Source organism: Talaromyces rugulosus, chromosome II, assembly GCF_013368755.1.
Source record: "Talaromyces rugulosus chromosome II, complete sequence".
Lineage (NCBI taxonomy): Eukaryota > Fungi > Ascomycota > Eurotiomycetes > Eurotiales > Trichocomaceae > Talaromyces > Talaromyces rugulosus.
The window spans coordinates 899,638-918,887 of record NC_049562.1 but is presented as its reverse complement, the minus strand read 5'-3'; the positions used below and the strand labels follow the sequence as shown (position 1 = coordinate 918,887).

At 48.8% G+C, this 19,250-nt stretch overlaps 6 protein-coding genes across 6 annotated transcripts; 3 read left to right on the top strand and 3 right to left on the bottom strand.

The window, feature by feature from the left end:
- Window positions 1-494: 494 nt before the first annotated feature.
- TRUGW13939_02781 (uncharacterized protein) lies at window positions 495-2,411 on the bottom strand (the record flags this gene model as incomplete). Its single annotated transcript, XM_035485969.1, has 2 exons — window positions 495-567; window positions 634-2,411. 2 exons carry the CDS (start codon window positions 2,409-2,411, stop codon window positions 495-497), a joined length of 1,851 nt encoding a protein of 616 aa, XP_035341862.1.
- Window positions 2,412-3,009: 598 nt separating this feature from the next.
- Window positions 3,010-3,722, top strand: TRUGW13939_02780 (uncharacterized protein; the record flags this gene model as incomplete). Its single annotated transcript, XM_035485968.1, has 6 exons — window positions 3,010-3,125; window positions 3,184-3,285; window positions 3,339-3,369; window positions 3,428-3,455; window positions 3,506-3,548; window positions 3,611-3,722. The coding sequence occupies 6 exons, from the start codon at window positions 3,010-3,012 to the stop codon at window positions 3,720-3,722; spliced, it is 432 nt and encodes a 143-aa protein (XP_035341861.1).
- Window positions 3,723-3,849: 127 nt separating this feature from the next.
- Window positions 3,850-11,422, bottom strand: TRUGW13939_02779 (uncharacterized protein; the record flags this gene model as incomplete). The annotated part of the gene is made up of 8 exons (XM_035485967.1): window positions 3,850-4,678; window positions 4,753-4,980; window positions 5,246-7,940; window positions 7,993-8,824; window positions 8,889-8,974; window positions 9,439-10,714; window positions 10,770-10,915; window positions 10,984-11,422. The coding sequence occupies 8 exons, from the start codon at window positions 11,420-11,422 to the stop codon at window positions 3,850-3,852; spliced, it is 6,531 nt and encodes a 2,176-aa protein (XP_035341860.1).
- A 1,872-nt stretch (window positions 11,423-13,294) lies between these two features.
- Window positions 13,295-14,614, bottom strand: TRUGW13939_02778 (uncharacterized protein; the record flags this gene model as incomplete). Its single annotated transcript, XM_035485966.1, has 3 exons — window positions 13,295-13,490; window positions 13,571-14,301; window positions 14,360-14,614. The coding sequence occupies 3 exons, from the start codon at window positions 14,612-14,614 to the stop codon at window positions 13,295-13,297; spliced, it is 1,182 nt and encodes a 393-aa protein (XP_035341859.1).
- A 1,227-nt stretch (window positions 14,615-15,841) lies between these two features.
- TRUGW13939_02777 (uncharacterized protein) lies at window positions 15,842-16,594 on the top strand (the record flags this gene model as incomplete). The annotated part of the gene is made up of 2 exons (XM_035485965.1): window positions 15,842-16,206; window positions 16,258-16,594. The coding sequence occupies 2 exons, from the start codon at window positions 15,842-15,844 to the stop codon at window positions 16,592-16,594; spliced, it is 702 nt and encodes a 233-aa protein (XP_035341858.1).
- Window positions 16,595-17,171: 577 nt separating this feature from the next.
- TRUGW13939_02776 (uncharacterized protein) lies at window positions 17,172-18,668 on the top strand (the record flags this gene model as incomplete). Its single annotated transcript, XM_035485964.1, has 4 exons — window positions 17,172-17,420; window positions 17,988-18,042; window positions 18,099-18,516; window positions 18,572-18,668. Coding segments are annotated over 4 exons (819 nt in total), but the record flags the coding sequence as incomplete, so codon positions are not given.
- Between the last annotated feature and the right edge of the window lie 582 nt (window positions 18,669-19,250).

The following is a 19,250-nucleotide window of genomic DNA, read 5'->3' as shown; positions in this document are numbered from 1 at the left end:
TGTCTTATCTAGCTTGGACCGGACCGGATCGATGGGTGTCTATCACACGATCGCAGGTCGCAGAACAGGTTCGTGAAGCAATAAACAGGAGGACATGAGAAGAAAGAAAGATGAATGTCCAGTTCCTTGACGAGAGAATGAAATAAGACATGAGGGGTCTCTCCAGTCTCCACGCTTGGATCTGCGGCTTATCGGGGAAGCCCCCACAGCTGAGCAGCGGCGATCGGCACAGTCCGACGGACCTGGCCTTGAAATCTTGCCTCCCGGGGTTGTCTTAGGGTTTAGGGTTCTCAACTCAACTCAATTCAATAATAATAACAATACCGCTAGAATTCGATTTTAAACAAACGCTTCGGGCCAAGACAACTAATAACTAATACATTTACACAAACACTGTAAAAACAGATAAAACGCCATGCCACATGCTCCGTCTATAAGTCAAGGGATATATACAAGAGAGAAGCGAAATTTAGAGAAATCGACAGTATCTCTCCTTAGGTACTCTTGACTCCAACAAAATTCTTCTCTTCCTGTTCAAATTGTGCTCTTTCTACCGCGCTGCGTGCACTGTAAGGTGTTAGTCAATGATCATTATCATTCTCTACCAGAAAGATAGAGAGGGAGAGGACTGACCGGTATGCTTGTACAAAACGCCACACCTCAACGTCAGCCAAATTCCAGGCTTCTGCAACGTTGCGGATACTGAGGCGGCTTGCCTGTTTATCACTGAGGAGTTCACGGGCTTTCCCAATCAACTTGTATTCTTTTTCCAGAGGCGTATCTTCCTTGACTTCTGGCTTCTTGTCTCCTTCTTTCTGTGCGTCTTCCGGCTTCTTGTCGCCTTTCTCGGCCTTTTTGCTATCTTCGACCTTTTTGTCCTCGACCTTTTTGATGGCATCGCGTGGGATTTTAAACCCAAAGTACCATTCCAATTCATCCAACAATGTCGGGGGCAGATCCTGGCCTGGCTGGGCCGGAAACGTCTCCACCGTCATCCAAAAAGTTCGCCAGGTATAAGGATCTCCAGCCACTGCTTCCTTGAAAGCAACTGCCCGCGAAGAGCCTCCGCGCTCTTCTCCAAGAAGCTCTTTGGTCACTTCTAACAACCATGGGTCGCGCTGAGTCTCTCGCCGGATATATTTGACATCCACTTCTTCCGAAGAATGCTGAAGGCTAACCAAAGTATAGGGATGCGGCAATGCGCCAATCGTATAGGCAGTAGAAAGATTCTTAAAGGTTTGCGGTTGCGTAATGGGAACTGGTTTAGACGCTGGATCGCACAGCTGGCAATTTGGTCGGTTGGGTGGGCAGGATGGTAGTTCGGACGGAGGACACTTGACAAGAGACTTTGCTAGGTTCAATGCAGGTTCGATCAATGCAGTCGTGTGCTCTGGGAGCGGTTTTAGAACAGCGATTCCCGATGGAAAGCTGTTGAGAAAGGTTGTGTGAAGATGGGCATTGATCAGCTCGACCAAGGTCATCCGCCCAGACGCCGTCGAAGAGACATGTATCTCGGCGAGCTTAGGGTAGAGGCTGGTAATGGTACTTGAATGGTAGTAGGCCAGTGCGTTGGTTGCCTCCACTTTCAAAAGTTCTGATGGGATTAGGTTCATAATAGATGAGGGGAGTTTGTCTTTATATTTATCCAAAGCCTGCGTGGCAGCCTTGATCGCGTCGTTAATCACGGTCTTTTCACCTGCAAATAAAGCTCTGTCTAGCTTATCAAACCGCGTGATATGAGTTGGTAGGGCGCCTGTTCTGAGAAAGGTGAAGGTGTTGTCGTCGTACCGAGCCATTGGGAAGCATCGCAAATCGGCAAACAAGCCAGTGCCCATATTCCCCCAAGCGAGCCACTTGACAAAGTCCAACTCTAGGACGGGGTCAAGCTTCAATTGTTGCATTCGCAATTGGAACTCTTGGTACAGATCGTTGTTCAGGGCTTCCGCACGACTGAGGACGACTGGTCGAAAGCCCTTTGCATACCAGGCGCGCCGCCACGCGAGGAGGAGCTCGCTATCTGCCTTTTGCTCCGCGTCATCGTTATCCTTGTTCGGTTCGTAGAAAGTGTATATAGGCGGGCGTGCTGGCAAGGGGGGAAGGACGGTGCGATGTTCATCGAGTGTAATGGACGACGAAAATGGATTCAGCCATTGCCAATCACTGTACCATTTCGATTCGCCGCTTGTGCTATGGTCTTGCTCTGGCGGCTTGTGAGCGACTGGGCGGAAAGGGTGGCGCAGGTCATCGAACGAAATCTTTGATGGAATCGGAATATACCGCGAAGGGCCGAATTTGACGCTTGGTTCCGAACTCTCTGACTGGATCGTCCCTGATGACTTGGAGAAAATGACCAGGACGAAGCCTACAATGGCGACAATGGTGAGCAGCGAGGTGGTCCGTTGAGCAATCATGGTTGCGAGGACAGGTCGTCAGGTCAGCGTGTCTTTGACCACTGAATTGGCGGTCGAAAGAGGGCGCGTCCCTCTAACACATAAACACAGTCACAGATTCTGATAGACGACGAGATGGAGCGTCTCGCCTTGAGATTCACCGTCCGGCCAGGGCGTGTGGTCGACAAAAGGGACGAGGAGGCTCAGCCGACTTTCTCTCTAGCTGAGGCCCGCCTTACCGCTTTGGGACGGGCGTGCTCCACTCCGATGGCAATATCAAGCGAGCACAGCATAATTAAGTCATGTCATGGCAAGTGGTAAAGGGCTTCTCCCAGATTTTTACATACTTGGTATAGCAGCCCAAGAATGACTTACCTGCTGGAGATCTAGCAACTTTTGATCTGATGTAACTTGGTGGTGCCTACGTATACATCCGCAATAGGCATAGCGCGGGCGGGATGCTGCTGAAGAACAAGAGCAAGAACAATAACGAGATATTCAAGACTCTCAACCCGCCTCCATCCAGAGCCCTTGCAGCCAGCACGCAGCTTCAAGGGGTTATTTCAGCTCTTGAGAAAACTCTCTTACACTGCAACGTCGACTAAAAACATAACCAGCCATGGGTTCTATGGTCCTGCCGCATCTGCAGAATGCATGGCAAGTCGATCAAGCCATCCTGTCAGAAGATGAGCGCCTGGTCGTAGTCAGATTTGGCAAAGACTCCCATCCTGACTGGTATGTATCTTTGTTTTTGGTTTTGTCTTTGTGGTGTACCCTGCTAATGCATGCACAGTCTACGACAAGACGATGTTCTATCCAAGATTGCAGACAGAGTCAAAAACTTTGCTGTCTTGTACCTGTGTGATATCGAGCAGACCCCGGATTTTAATGCCATGTAAGAACATCTCTCTGCCCATTTTCTTGTGCTCGGTTGCTAATGCCTGTCAGGTACGAGTTGTATGATCCTATGACAATTATGGTCAGTTCATGATTCTCCCTCGCTGCTCTCACAATAGCCGTGACTAACCTCGTTTCAGTTTTTCTTCCGCAATAAACATATGATGTGTTAGTACACTTTATTTAAGAATTTTAGACATCTTACTAACAAGTGGTAGGTGATTTTGGAACTGGTAACAACAACAAACTGAACTGGGTGCTGTAAGTTGCCCCTCGTCTTGCTTGTTTATTTTACGCGATAAGTACTAACAAACCTACTCTAGTGAGGACAAGCAAGAATTGATCGACATTATCGAGACCATCTATCGTGGCGCTAAGAAAGGTCGAGGTCTCGTCGTCAGTCCCAAGGACTACTCGACTCGCTACAGATATTAGGGAAACTCAAGCTTCCATCTCATGTCCTCGCAAAATGCTTTACAATTCATAATGATTAGATCCATGCCACTACCCAACAACTATGCGAATTATATCTGTATCTATGTCTTTCTTCTCGTCCGTCTATTTACACTTTCAAAAACCCAAGAATCTCATCAACGGCCCAATCCAGAATTTCCGTCATCGGCTTTTCTCCCTTGCCTGGTGCGATCAGGACACCCGTGTCAGTCCGTAAATTCACTCCTTGTCCGGCCAGCTTCAACAGTTCGCTCTCATTCCGAGTCCCAGACGCCGCCGCCAGTGACTGTTTACTACTATCTTCCCCTTCCGGCATCAGCAACCACGCATGGTCCTGCACATACATCGGCCAGACAATATCGTCAACATAGCCCGGGGGATCCGTCCAAAAGTTCTGCGGCGCACTATCATCTTTCTCATCGAGGTTTACCGATGAATGTCCAAGGTGTTCAGCTTCTGCAGAACGCTCGGCCGTTGGCGTCGGCGCAGGTCCGATTGTCACATACCCACTCCTCGCTTCTCGCCGTGCTTTGACTGTATCGTAGGGTGCCGGGAGGAAAAGATGCAGATCGATACCGTCGTGAACAGAGCGCAAAATATGTGAAGCATCCTCCGCGACTGGTGGCGCATAGAGTAGAAATCCTTCCAGGAATGCAATTGTCAAGGGCACTTCTTCTCCTCCTTCTTTCGTTGTATCCGGTTTGGAATATTCACTCGCGATCCGCTCGCGCACAACCCTGCTCACATCTTGTATCCTCGCCTCCTCAACGTCGGGATTCGTAGCATCGTTCTGATCCTCTTTGCTTTGTAACCTGGGCGGCAACCTCCCATTTTTCCGCACATATGCCAGCGCTGATGCTAGGAAATCAATGTCGATTGCGCCAGCAGTATCCCAGTCCTGAACTAATTCTCCGCGTGCGGTCTTTGTAACTGGAATCCTACCCGTCGTCATTACTCGTATTAGCCATTCTCTGTCTCTCTCTCTCTTTCTTCCTTTTTTTGACTTTCGTACTTATCGTCCGAATGATAAAAATCATCTTCATGAATAATAAACGTTCTCACTCGTTTTTCATCCGCGAATATGCTGCGTAGAAGCCGCGCAAGAGTCGTTTTCCCGCTTGAAGACGGGCCGGAGAGCCCGATGATGATTGTTTTGGCGCTTTTCTTTGCGCTTGCGCGATTGGAGTCGTCGGTCATTGCCTCAAATTTAGGGCCAAATATAGCGCGCGTGTTTATAAAGCTATTTTGAAGAGAATTATGTTTCGTTTGTCCTTTGATCTCAAAAGAAGAGGCGCATAAGAGATGATGTGCCTGGGGATGGTTAATGTTAGAGGTGATGCGGGGCATGCGCGATAAGATAGTGGATTAAGCTTGTGAAATTTGATACTCCCATAACATCATTAAGCTAATAATAAACTAATAGCAAACATCTCTCATAAAATAGCAAGACATATTTCAAGGGAAATTCCTGAAATTCATGAACCTCGTCAAATCATCCTCCAAACAAGCTGGATCCTGGGGCTGGCGAACCCGTTTCATTGCCGCGGGGGGTCATCGGAGTCCCTTCAGGAGTAACCATTCCAGATGCTTCTGGTGATCTAGATCCCCTCGGCGGAGTCATGATAACCCCATTCTCGCCGACGACCTGGAATCGTAGGCCCACCTTCTTCTTCTTCTTCTTGGGCGTGTGCTCGGGCGAGACATCCGACTCGACTATCTGGTAATCAACTGCCCGGCGTTTGGTCGGGGTGACGGGGTAATTTAGTACTGCAGAAAGGGCATCTACGTAATCGTCCGGAATCGGCAACTCGTGACGGTCAAAGAAACCAGAAGGCTCTTGCAGGTACGCTGGCTTGATGAGCTCGTCATTCTCGGGCAAAGGATAGAAGCCCTCGTTTTGAATGATGGAGCTCATGGTTGAGTCTTCCAGCATGTCTTTCTCGGCATGCTGCATCTCAGAGTTGGACATTTCCTTTCGCCTGTGTAGCATCTTCTCCTCTAGCGTATCTTTGAGGACCAGCGTCTCCACAAAGACAGGTTTGATTTGGCCGATTCGGTGAGCTCGCTTGATAGCTTGACTCTCAACATTGGGCCGCCATATCGGATTCACAATAAAGACACGAGATGCGCTAGCAATATGTAGTCCGTGGGAAGCCTGTCGTAGATCCATAAGTAGAATACGCACACTGGAGGACTCTTCAAAGAGCGAGAGATACGCTGCCTTTTGGCTCGTCTTCAGCGTGTTTGCGTAGATTCTAAACTCGATACCTAGCATTTCTAGACCTTCGGCTATCCAAAACGCGGTGTTGTTGTTCTCATAAAAAATAATTATTTTCTCTGCTTTGTGAAGTTCCTGTACTTTATCCAGGAGATATGTGAGCTTTGCAGAGGCTGTTGCAATCACTTTCGTGCCCGTCAGCGGCGATTTCTGGGGTAGTTTCATGGTGACGCCTTTATGAAACGTCTTTCGAGGTATGCGATTTTCTGCTGGCTTGTTCTTGTGTGTCAGGGTATCGGCTGCACCAGATTCGTTTGCCTTTTTTGTAGGCTTTTGAGATCGCTGTGACAGTTCACGACGAGCAGTGATTCCCGCCCCTGCAAGGCCATCTGACGGATCTTCATCTATCAGATTCGATATCACAAAGGACTGGGCAAGCCGTGCTTGGGATATTCCTAAAAGCAAATCATTGGAATTATCCCGATCGTGCACCAGTGACCAGATCCTACGACTGTGTTCAGGAAAGTCTTGAACATAAACACCAAGTTCGTCAAAGTGATAGAACGCGGCGTAGCTTTTGCAAGATAGCGCTCGGCGAGCTATTTCTATCCCTTCAGATAGGAGCTTGACATCATTTGCCATCATTTTTTCCCTGTTCTTTTCCATGTATTTGACTGCCACATCCATAGTCGCTTTAATCTCCTTTTCTTTGTGTCCTGTCCACCAAAATCCAGCCTGGCGTAGGTTATTGATCAGCACGCTTAGATGCTTTCTATTCCGGCTGTGGAACATGTAGTCTAGATCCGTGCGCTCGGATGTAATGGCGTTGACGGCCAAGGAGAGAAGGAAAATATTCAGGGACATCTTATCATAAAACGTCGGTTCCAGGCTGACGACTTTGTTATACAGTCGTGGAAGCGGAAGTTCATCGTTGATGACGTCTAGCTGGTGTCTAACAACCAGACCTTGCAGAACAGCTCGCAGAGAAGGAGATTTTCGGCGTCTGCCATCCTCGCCTATGGGTTTGATGTACTTTGTCCAATTTGCCGGGTCATCCGAGCGAGAATTTGCCCAGGGTTTGTGTTTCAAGAACTCGACGACAATCAGTCGCAATTTGTCCACATCTTTCAATTCCTCGTCAGTCCTGGTTCCTGTCCTTTTCCGAGAGTGCAAAGTAGAAGATGTCGCATCCTCAGCCGACTCAGTGTCGGTCGTGAGAGTCTGTTGCGAGGCAATACTAAGCTCGGCACCATAGAGCCCGTTCGAGGGCGTTCCAGAAACCACCCATCTACGTTCGACATGTAGCTGGTCCAACATGTGCATAGTGCTAGACTTGTGCCCATGGCCAGCAACGTTATGCCCCTCATCAACGATGATTCGGAGCCAATGAAATTTCTTCAAGGGTGATTCTGCAGGTTGAGGAAAACGACGGTTAGTTTCAGGCTCTCCAGCTTCCTTTTCGAATCGAGTACGCGAGAATAGTATGATATCATACTGTGGCAATTCATCAGCTGGTGGTATTTTGTCATGCCGACCACTTAAAACAAGCACTCGCAGCCCTTCGGTATGAGCATTGATTTCGGATGCCCAATGGTCAACAAGATTAGGAGGAACAATGATCAGTGTGCCTGAGTTTAGATAGAGTTTAATTGCTGGCGGTCTCGCTAGCCATCCACCACGACTCTGATACCGTGATGGCGGAGGAGGTATCGTGTAGTGTCCCCTGTTGCGCTCGCAAGCTTTCACGCATCGTTCGTAATTCATACCTGAATCTCTCAAATGCTGGAAATAGCTCCGCCAAGAAACAGAAAATCGACCAGCAGTTGCAGCTGCCATTTCAACGAGAGACCCAGTCGTACTCCGAACTGGAGCCGATGTGTCCTGGTACTCTATCGGAATGCGAGGGACATGGCCTCTGGTTGATAAAATAACTGATAGACAGATCAAGGTTTTCCCGCAACCCATAGTCTCTGCAAGGATGCCTACTATCTCGTCAGACCTAAACTCTAAGGTAGTAACATTATGGATACTCACCTCCACAGGCTTCCGAATAAAGACGTTTCTCACGCAGAAGAATGGCATCTTCTTTGTCGTAATAATACTCCTCGCCATGTGGTGTCGTGTATGTCTGCAATCGAGGGTCGAGCATTTGCTTGGGATGAACTTCTCGTTGAATCATAGTCGCAGCCGAACGACACTGATAAGGGTGCAATGGGGTCTTGAGCCCGAAAACTCCATATGACATCCGGGAATTTGTGTCGTGGGTTGTCGAGCTGGACATTAGCTCCTCCATAGCCAATCGACCATCCGCATCGTGGACATTTTCAATAACAGGATCAGGGTTATTCAAAGTATTGAAAATGTACCACAACGATTCATCTTCAGCAGCATCTTTTTCTTGTTCTGAAGAAATTGGCTCGAATTGTCCATTGAAGGCCGCCGGAGACCTATCAATACTCGACATGACAAGCTTGAGAGACTTTCTCAAAGTATTGCTCGTACGTGGAATAAGGTTTCGTGCAACATCATGGGGTAATACATAGACTTGCACAAATGACCATCCAGGGTGTGACTCATACGCATGCCAGCGAAGCTTTATCCAGCCTTGTTTCTCCAAACTCGCAAGTTCGGCATCTGGAAAACGACGACTCTTGGGTGACTGGAGATCGATCTGATCGTTCCTTCGCAAGATACCGACTGGCAGATAATCGCCTTTGTGTGGGGTGGTTCTTAGACGCTGGGATGAAGTTGTACCGGGTAAATCGGAGATGGGTAATGAGTAGGGAAGAGGTTTGGCATCTTCGGACGGTATCGAGAGGGTTTCGGCATTCAATGACTTGGAAAGAGGGAAAGAATCGATCTGGTTCTGTTTCAATATGGTTAGATTGGCTCAATATGGCAGGAAATCAGATATAATAAATCAGACAAACGACACTTACCCTCAACTCAATCTCCCCCGCGACAAGAATCGGATCTGCGACGGCTGCAGGCGACATCTTGCCCACTCCATACTCAACTTCACACAACAAAAATGAATCAACTAACTCTCAGACAACCGAGAAAGGGGATTTTTTAAATGAACATGTCTACAGAGTAGACAATGTCCGGCGAAAACGAAGGGAAATAGAAGGGACGGTGCTGGGGGGAAAGAAGAGACGAAAGGCTATCGGCGATAAGAGGTTATCGCGGCAGAATGACAGGGCGCAAGGCGCTTGTATTCTGATTGGTCAGAATTTCCACCGCCTTGTGGGATGCATATATTATGGATGGAAATACTGAGAGACATCTCATCTTTCAAAATTCCTTTAGGGATGTTAAATTGATAATTAACGGATCTGAAACACTCTATAACAATACATGAAAAGTGACTACATATACGCTACCGCGTAAGAAATTCTTCCAGCTCAAATCCGACACGTCGGAGAGCTTTCTCCTCCAAATCCTTGCTCGAGTCTGTTAGGCGCCGGACGATCAGCGTACGAGCCTCAGTGAGCCGTATCTCGACAGGGTTTCCCGAGCCATGACGCTCCATCTCGTCTCTATCACACTCGCGAATGTGGATAGTCACATCAGGACCAACGCATGCCCGCCAGAGGGATGCCATCCACTGCCAATGGTCTAGAAGCGCGTAGCGATCCTTTATCGGAATCGTGCAGGCGAATGCATCTGCAGTGGTGAGCTGGTACCGAGGAACCAACGCAACCGGAATTGCGTTTTCATTGATCACTGAGGGTGAAAGGCTGCGTTCTGTAGACCTCGCGGTATCAGATTGCGGCGTCCCGGTTCTAGAAGAGTCCTTTGACTCGCTAACAGGGAGATCCGAGCTGACAAACTGAACAATGTCATCTGAGATTCGATGCCATGCGGATATGACGTTGAGATAATCGACCGTAGCATCGCCCATTTGGCCCGTAGTTGAACCTCGACGAGAAAGCATGTCAGGCCCTTCGAAGATTCTAACAATATACTTGCTATCCTGAGACATCATGCGTCCAAGGTGCTCCATCATGACTCTGACTTGAGCGGGATCCTGGCCGTCGATAGCAACCACGACGCCCTTTGGTTGCGACTCGCTGCGGTCAGAAAGCGGCGGAGAGATGTTGGCCAGAACCTTGATTTTGTTCAAGACGGGGATGTTCATTACTGTGTCAGTTTGACTCCGCGCTGCAAGACCGTTTGATTTTAGCGGTGGCAGTATCAAACTCGGATCGCTGTGTCCATCTCCATCCCCCCGGCGAGGCACTCGCCCGTTGGGAGTCTTGGGACCGGGATCAACGTGACTACGGAAAAAGCCCACCCCTGGGCGCGAAATGTATGTTTTCTGAGAAGAGAGCGAGTATGGCTCACTATCTGGACTGTCCGTCCGTTGAAATGCGGTACTATTGAGACGGCGGCGTTTGGCTTCTCCTGGGGCAGGGTCGGCTTCTTTCCATTGTGACATTCGGCGGTCTGATTCACTAAACAATTGCATCGAGTTTGAACGGCGCTCAGGCTTGCTTCCGCGAGAGGAGCCATTGTGTGGCGGGGTTGACCCCCCCTGTGAGGAGCGGCTGCTCAAAGGCGGCATGGTTGCTGTCAAGGGCGTGTGTGGTGTCGAGGGTGGATTCATCAGGCGTCCGCCACAACGATTGCATGTTGTTGAGCCTAGCTGGCTGCCAGTGGATACCGAGCCATTGCGGCCAAAGCCATCACGTCCGAATCGTCTTGGTTGGTACCGATAATCCGGATACTGCTGCTGATGTCGAGCTTTCTCGGCCTGTTGCATCTGATGTCAGACATGTTTTCGGCCTAGACGGTAAGGTTATATATACCTCTGCCAGTGCTTTCCATTCCTCTTTGGTATCTGTCGAGAGAGCTCGCCATTGCTCTCCAATGATTTTAGAAATCTCCGGATTTGCAAGCCCGGGATTCTGGGCAACGACAGCAGCCTGATAGTGTTGCCTATACAAAATGAATGCTATACTCAAGAATCAGCCTCTGCACAAATTCCCAGAATATGTCTCTCTACTAAGGGTTACAACTCACCATTCCTCGGTCTCGGGATTTTCGGATCTGGCTGGCAAAGACAGAATTGCGATGCCGCCTCCTTGGCAGACTCCAGCTTGGTAGGACTGCCCGGGGCTGACCGCTCACGGAGCGGCAACTCGATAGTCGATCCTCCAGAGGTATCGTGCTGCCTCGAGGGACTCGCGATACTTGGTTGGAGGTGGCCGTTCTCGGCGATCTTCTCTTTGTTGATGGACGACAGGTTCATCTGCCCCAGGGCGGTCGAGCAGCTATCCGAGTCGTTGGACCTGGGAATGCTAGCAGGTGAACGTGGCATGTTGTCGATAATTGACATGAGTCTTGTGCTATCGTGCATGATCTTGTGCTCCAGCAGACTGCTGGTGGTGGTTCGGTGAACGCGGTTTGCAGATTCATCGTACAAGGCTTGTGGCCTTGGGAGCACACGGTCGAAGGACATGACGGGGGGCAGCACGTCTTTCAGACAGCACCAGATGTATATATATAGGGATATATATAGACCAATCAATGTATAAACATATATATCAATGACAAGAAAAGATGACTACCACCCTCGGGAGATATTTATCAATCAATCAGTCAAGTATCTGCAGCAACGGCGTTGTACAAGTACAGTAGATGGATGCATGGGTGACGGTGACCGGCGGGAGGCAGTGGGTACATATGTAAGATTGGGAATCGATGAAGAAGCAGGGGCTAAAAAAAGAAAAGGAAAAAAGGATCACCCAGATCGGAGATATCTATAGCACAGGCGCTAACTATGCACACGTCAATACAACCAGTTTGAGTGCCTGTTGGTGCTTCTCCACCACAAGGACTTTATCACGGCTAGTTACCTGCTAGTCGAACACCTGTGTACAATGCCCGGTCCGAGATGTACATGAAACCATCAACCAGTACAATGCCTGGACTGGACAAGAAACGGTCTACGGAGCCGGACTCCGCCTTTGTTTCGAGGACTTTCTTTTTTCATACAAAAATAAAAAAATGGAAAGCGGAAAACGGGAAGAAAAAAGAAAAAAGAAGGTGAACGGTTCAATGTGATGAACAAGTAAATCTGCAATTTAAATTTAGAGAGCCGCGGGGGATTGGGTGGTCGAAAGACGTGCTGGGTATTTGCTTTGTCCCCTTTCGGGCAGGATTTCAAATAATAGCCAACAAGGTGTCAAGAAGAGGGGCGCAGATGATCTCTCCCACCGTTTGTTTCATTCTTGATGCGTGGTTGTACAATTGACAGAAGCTTAAATTGGGAGTCGAGGAGTCGGTGAAAGGGGGTGCAGACAATGACTGGCATCATTCGAACGGTTCAAGAGGCGCTTGGCCTGGCCTCGTGGCTCTTTTTTGTCTACTACTTCTCTTTCTTTCTTTCTCCCTTGCTTTGGCTGGGACGGAAATAAACAGACAAGCAGACAGACAGGCAGAAAGAAAGAGAGAGAGAAGGGACAGACAAGGGCTCTATTGTTATCGAATCGACCCGGGGCCCTCGTTTGACTTTCTTTGTTTGCATTGCCTAATGCGGCAATGTGCATGCTTAGCCTGCTGGGTGACAAGACACCAACGCTCCCCATCCGGAGAAATGCAGCCAACGATACGTCTTTATTGACTTGATTCGACAGGAGCCTTGCGTGGGTTATGGGTGTGAACAAACGGGCGCTGTTTCCATTATTGGAGACTCGCCCAAGACAAACGGGTTGGAGTGTAACAAGTCTTAGGCCGCGAGGAGAATTAAGAATAGATCAGAAAAGGAAAGAAAGAGAATAGCATAGAATAGGGATGGATGCAATGCTGGTAGGCGACCATGATATTTTAAAAGAGATGAAGAGAACAAAGTAATTTACATCGTATATACAAGATTTCATCTAATAGTGAAGACAGGTCGACCGCCTCATCCCGGAAATATGCTGGGGTGTGGCTTGCAGCCTGATTCTCTCGGTGGAAACCACTGCATAGGCAAGGCTGGTGCCTCGTCAATCCCTGGTAGTCTCTCCCTCTCCTGCGTCGGGGAATAATGGGAATGAAAGCACCAGTCCCGTTCACCGCTTGGGTGACTTGTCACATGGTGCTAACAGCAAGCAACCCTTACTCATCCACGCTGCGGCAGTGAGAACAGAACTGGCCGGATGAGGTAGCTAGCCAAGCAGACAGAAGACTTTCGGCGTGTTTCCCATGGAACTCGTGGTCGATCTTCTTGCTGTGTCATGCGCAACCCCAAAGAGATGCCCAGGGACCTACGTGGGCGCCATAAAACTATTCAGTCAAAGAAACAAGAACGGCTGCGTCTTCTGGTATTAAACATTGAGGAACGGACGGATTAGCGTCCGAAAGAAACGCCTGCGTTTCTCCGGGATGTGCGTCTATTTATAGGTGTGCTATCGGTCTGCTCGGCTTCGTGGTTCTCGGGTTCGGGAGCTACAGCATCGTTGTTCTCGATCCAGGAACTTTCAATGCTATGAAAGATTTCTGTGCCCATAAGCTCATTCGCTGTCGGGCCGAGATGCAGGCCATCCCTGAAGTGCCGCACAATGTGTCAGCTGTCTGTAGTCTTTGTTTCCTCATCAGGACAAGTGCGGGGAGGGAAAATGCTTACCAAAACAAAAATTTATCTGGATTTTCACATGTTTTGCTCTCGTTACCCAGGAACGTCATCCATTTGCCCGTGCTTTCAACACAGGGGTGCTCGACATCGTCCCATGGGTTTTCTTCCCAAAGCCCATTCGCGTCAAGCATGCCAGCAGCGTAGTATTGGTATCCCCGAACCTGGTCCAGAAGGAACTCATTAGTGTCGAAAATATACATGGACCCGCCTTCCCATTCCCTGGCCTTTTCTTGCAATTCCCTGTTCCACTGCTCCACGATTGAGACCATGTCTTTTTGCCCTGCCGTCGCATCAAACGCTGGAAGGAAAGTCGGATCAATGGACAACATCAGGACGACCCTTACGTCGCCAAACCCGCTTTCTGCAGGTAGACGGTTCAGCTGCTCGAAGAGCGAGTCAATGCTGCGGCTGATGGAGCTCTTGATGGTGTCGCCCAAAGGCGCGTGGAGGAATTTCCAGATATCCCATACCACAAACGAAACGGCGAATACAGTGTCGTTCATTCGGGCGTGCATGTCACCGCCCGCAGGGTCCTTGAGCATTGCCTCATGCTCGGAGGTCAACCATTGATCAACTTGAGCACGAAGGTCTGGTAAAGGCTCTCTCAGCTCATTAAGGTCCGATGTGATCTTCTGAAGTTCGAGGTCGTCAACAACAGATCCGCAAAAGGGGCCTTGGCAGGCATGGTCCTGTTGAGCGTAGGTCTCTAGGCGACACGGCCACTATGTCAAGTTAGAAGTGCTACCATTGTAAAAAAGGGGAGGAGAGGGCTATCCTTACACTTGTGCAAACCCATTCAGGCCATCCCTTGCCTCGGTCGTGGAGTCGCGCGCCAGTGTAGCTCCAAGCATCACCAAAGACAACAAGTCTATGGTCCGGAGAGCTCGCTAAGGGCGGAGCTTTGACATCCGCCCAGCTATCCCATTTCCCTCGGATAGGCAATCCATAGTCAGATACATAAACCAGTCGCAAAGCGATGAGAAAACTGAGGAAGGCGAGGCCGACGAGAACATTCAGCCTCGTAGTATACCGCATCTCCAACGGCTATCAGAATCGCCTAGCCGTTGCAAGACCGACGAGAGAGGTGGTGCTCGTGTAAGATTGTGGACGGCTGGATAACAAAAATATTGGATTGAGTGCCGAGTTCTTTGTTTCTTTTCTTTCTCTTCCGGGCTGTCTTTCTTTCCGCCTGGTAGCCTCCCTTGGAACTGTCTCAATAAACTCGGCGGGAAGATAGTAGTATCACCTAAATTGGAGAGAAAAGGAAACGACAGCAACCCCGGAAAACGTCTGCTAATGTCGAAGAGATGGCCGAAACGAGTGATCAATAGAATTAATGGAGTCGTCAGTAGTAGTGAAGACGGCGTGTCAGGCACGATCGGCGAGGAGGATTCGTGAAAGAAGAGAAAGGGGAGCGAGCGATCGTTACGTTCTATTTGTTAGCTGGCTTACAGCCTCCCGGTAGATTCGCGATAGTCTGCTTGACGGACAGGGTAACCGGCAAGATGGTCAACCCGGACAAGTACAAAAATAGAGACAATAATATGGTGTATAAAAGGACACAGCGGTGTTGCGAGTGGAAGGTCGTGAAAGGTTTCAGGGCTGGGGGGACAAAGTCGTCGATTGGGGGGTCGTAATTACATACGTATTGTTACGGGCGTCGCACTCTTCCAGCCGCTCGCGTGCTCCACTGCCATGCCGGGATTAGGTAGTCGCTCGCCCCCAAATGAGTGCATTGGCCAAGATGTTTAGTTACTTTAGTTCTTATCGACAGCAATATACGTAATCTAATAGTAGCAATAATAATAATAATAATATGTCGGCGAAATATACTCCGTATATGAGACTCGACTGAGACACCCGCGACAACGAGTCAGGTAATTACAAAGCAAAATAGGAAGTCTCTCTATAATTATGCGTACGCACATGTATTACTCGTACGTATTAATTACTTGTACATTATGCATTGTCTGCCTTTGATCGTTTCAGCCACTGGGCAATTCCGATCGCTTTTCGACCAATCATTTGTAGGTACCATGTGGCACCTTTCCTATACAGGCTAGATTGCAGATCCGACAGATAAGTCACGTGACTTCTTCCATCTCGACATTCGACGGTGAAAGCGGAATTGTCCACCAAAAAATGATTCTGCCAGTGTACACCCGCCTCGATATATTGCCAGATTTCTTCTGAAGTCACCATGGCTTCGTCTTTTTTCTGTCAACAGCCACTGCGCGGACCTCCATGACTTTGTCATACACCATGGCATCGACAAAATCACATAAGAAGACCAAATCCAGACATAGACACAGAGTAAATTTTCTCGAGAACCCAGCAGCTCATTTCAGAAAACACCGAAAAGCACCTGTTCGAGTACTTGTGTCAACGGCAACGCATCTTGTACCAGGTGATGGGTATTTTGAAAGGACCACTTTCATAGCAAATGTCGTTTGCCAACACCACTGGGGCGAGGACTTCAAACTGGGCCGCGATCGCCTTGAAACACGCGATGCTGACTTTGCTTTCGACAACCGGACCTGTTATTTTCTCATCGATCATGGTAAATCTCCGAAAGGTGGCGACAAAAACGTACCCATATTGAGATATCGATGGACAGGAACAGCACTGTAAGTAAGGCCTGATAGTTTTGGCTTCCTGCTAACATGCAGCTATGACAGGAGACTCGTTCGCGAACCTTTGCCTTACATTGTACGAAAGAAAATCAAATATGTGCCGTTTACTCCTGCGCCACCAAAGGATCCTCGTCGCTTTACTGCAAGGCAGAAGCGAAAGCACATCCTGATGTGCCTTCGTCGCGACATGGCACTATCAAGACTCGAGTTTAGGTTCTTGAGAGAGAATCGCGAGCATGCAAGATGGCTTCGACGCAAGCTCGAGCCAATGCGTTGGTCAAAATTCAAATCCCTTGAAGCCGAATCGCGGGAGGTTGAAGAGACATTGGCTTCTAGCACCATCCGGCCGATTGAACCAGAGGAGCCAAAGGGCTCCTGCTAAATGAATGTCCAAGGCAGGTCGTCCTTCTCCATGAAAGTAACAGACACAGGTCATGTTCATAGTAGTAAACACCCAAAACAGAATGATTAATAAATTACAGGAATTAATAAATTACAGGATTTCGAGACTACGCCTTATCGAGTTAGAGGCTTACGTAGGGACGCCCGAAACGGCGGGCGCTTACGTGGAGGGTGGAGGGCCGGAAAGCGTCAAGTCCGCTACCTCCCCGAAGCTAGCATAGCCAAGCCTCTTAGTTGTACATCACAGTACAACAGAGGCACATGTACAATAATTTGGATAAGAGTGCGGACAAAGAATTAATGATATGTAACCAAATATTAAGGCCGTTTTACTCCGTACACAAAAATGGATATAACCACATAAAGAAGCTTTCAGTATTAGCGCTGATATCACGTGGCTGCTTGGATTGCAAGTCTGGATGAAACAATAATGCAGATCAGGCTGTGTCTGTTCCTGCCTAAGGCGCCGAGGCAACAACACTACAGTCACATGACTTCGCCGCACGTGATCTTGAGGCCAACCCTACGCCAAGCCTCCCGGTCCCGACACGGTTAGACCTCGCGTTAGTCAGCCCACCCACAACACGACTTCCCTAAGCGAAATTTCCACACACAGCGCTGAGGCCGATCTTGAAAGAAGACTTCAACATTCGACTGTCGACAACCCGCGCCTCCGTCTTGACCGCGCAACTCTCGTCAAGATGAAGCTCAACATTTCCTACCCGGCCAATGGGTCGCAAAAGCTGATCGAGATCGACGATGAGCGTAAGCTCCGCGCCTTCATGGAGAAGCGCATGGGTGCTGAAGTTAGCATTATCCCCCCCCCTTTCGTCGTGTATCATTACGCTTCAAGATTCGCGCCTCGAGGGAAAATCCACTGCAGCATACTATTCGAGCCGAAAGAGGAGAAGAAATGTTGCAGAATTGATCTTGAGAGGCGTTTTCTGGGCGAGTGAACAAAACTTATTCAGGATGGTGGACTGACTGTCATACTACGTTTAGATTCCCGGAGATGGCTTGGGTGATGAATTCAAGGGCTACGTTTGTCTCCCATTTTCCTATTACCAGCACACAATTTTTCCCCTTCGATAAAAACTATTTCGACCTACGCAAGAGCAGCACGGAATCACTGTTTCACCTTGGATCATATTCACTGGTGTTTCCGCAATGTGTAGAAAGAGATGTTCTCGCTTGGGCTCAACCCCAATTCCTCGCATTGAAGAAACTCATGGGTTTGAAAACAAGGTGTTGCAAGTGTATCTACTGCGAGTTAAAGAATCCTCCACGACACCTCACGACCAAGGCTTCGCCTTTGCGACCTTCCCTTACACACAAAACCTGCTAGATGGTTGGCTGACCTGTACTTCCTATAGCTCTTCAAGATCACTGGTGGAAACGACAAGCAGGGTTTCCCCATGAAGCAGGGTGGTATGTTTGCTATGATGTTCAGCCATATAATCACACAAAGCTAATAACCACACCAGTCCTGCTCCCCAACCGTGTCAAGCTCCTCCTCAGCGACGGCCACAGCTGCTACCGCCCCCGCCGTACTGGTGAGCGCAAGCGCAAGAGTGTCCGCGGTGCCATCACCGGTCAGGATCTCGCCGTCCTCGCCCTCAGCATCGTCAAGCAGGGTGAGAGCGACATCCCCGGCTTGACCGATGTTGTCAACCCTAAGAGACTCGGCCCCAAGCGTGCCACCAAGATCCGCCGATTCTTCGGTCTCGACAAGAAGGACGACGTCCGCAAGTTCGTCATCCGCCGCACCGTCACCCGTGAGGGCAAGCAGGACTACACCAAGGCCCCCAAGATCCAACGTCTGGTCACCCCCCAGCGTCTCCAGCGCAAGCGCAACCGTATTGCCATCAAGCGCCGCCGTGCTGAGGCCGGTCGTGAGGCCGCGTAAGTTGATACTAAATCGTTGAACCATGAAAAATTAGACTAACTCTTATGACAGTAACGACTACGCCAAGCTCCTCGCTTCCCGTGTCCAGGAGGAGAAGGCCAAGCGCAGCGAACTCCGCAAGCGCCGGGCTTCTTCTCTGAGGAAGTAAGTGTAGGGTTATCGATAGAAGGGAATGTTCTGGGTTTCATGTGTGATGACGAGAGCCCAAGCCTGTTCAGCTTTTTTTTTCTGATATCTTAGTCTGGGCCTGAAAGAAATAGCCCAGTTAGATTTTTAAAGAAAAAAGGAACAAGGCATAAAATAATGAACGGGAGCGAAGGCGCAATTCTTTTTTAAAATCCACACCGTCTTAAACATGTTCTATTTTTTTGCAAAGCTGTGTGTCAATTTTAGAAAACGAGTACGCTGGAGTACAGAGAGACATCATGAGAGAGAAGAAAGAAAGAAAAAAATAACATATATTTTTATTCCTTTCTTTTCTTTCAACCCATATCTATTTTTTTCTTGTTTTGTTTTGTCCCATGTTTTCACTTCAAATGTCGGTTGATCTATCTCTCTTCCCGGATTCCTTTTGTCTATTGTTATCATACCACATGAGCAGGAGAGATGTTGATGGGATGGAACAAAGAATCAAGAAATGATATTTCTATTTTTTGCAAAAATCAATACAAAGTTTTTCATTTAGATTCTCCTGGGTATTCTGTCTCATTCCATACTCCCTCCCCAACTT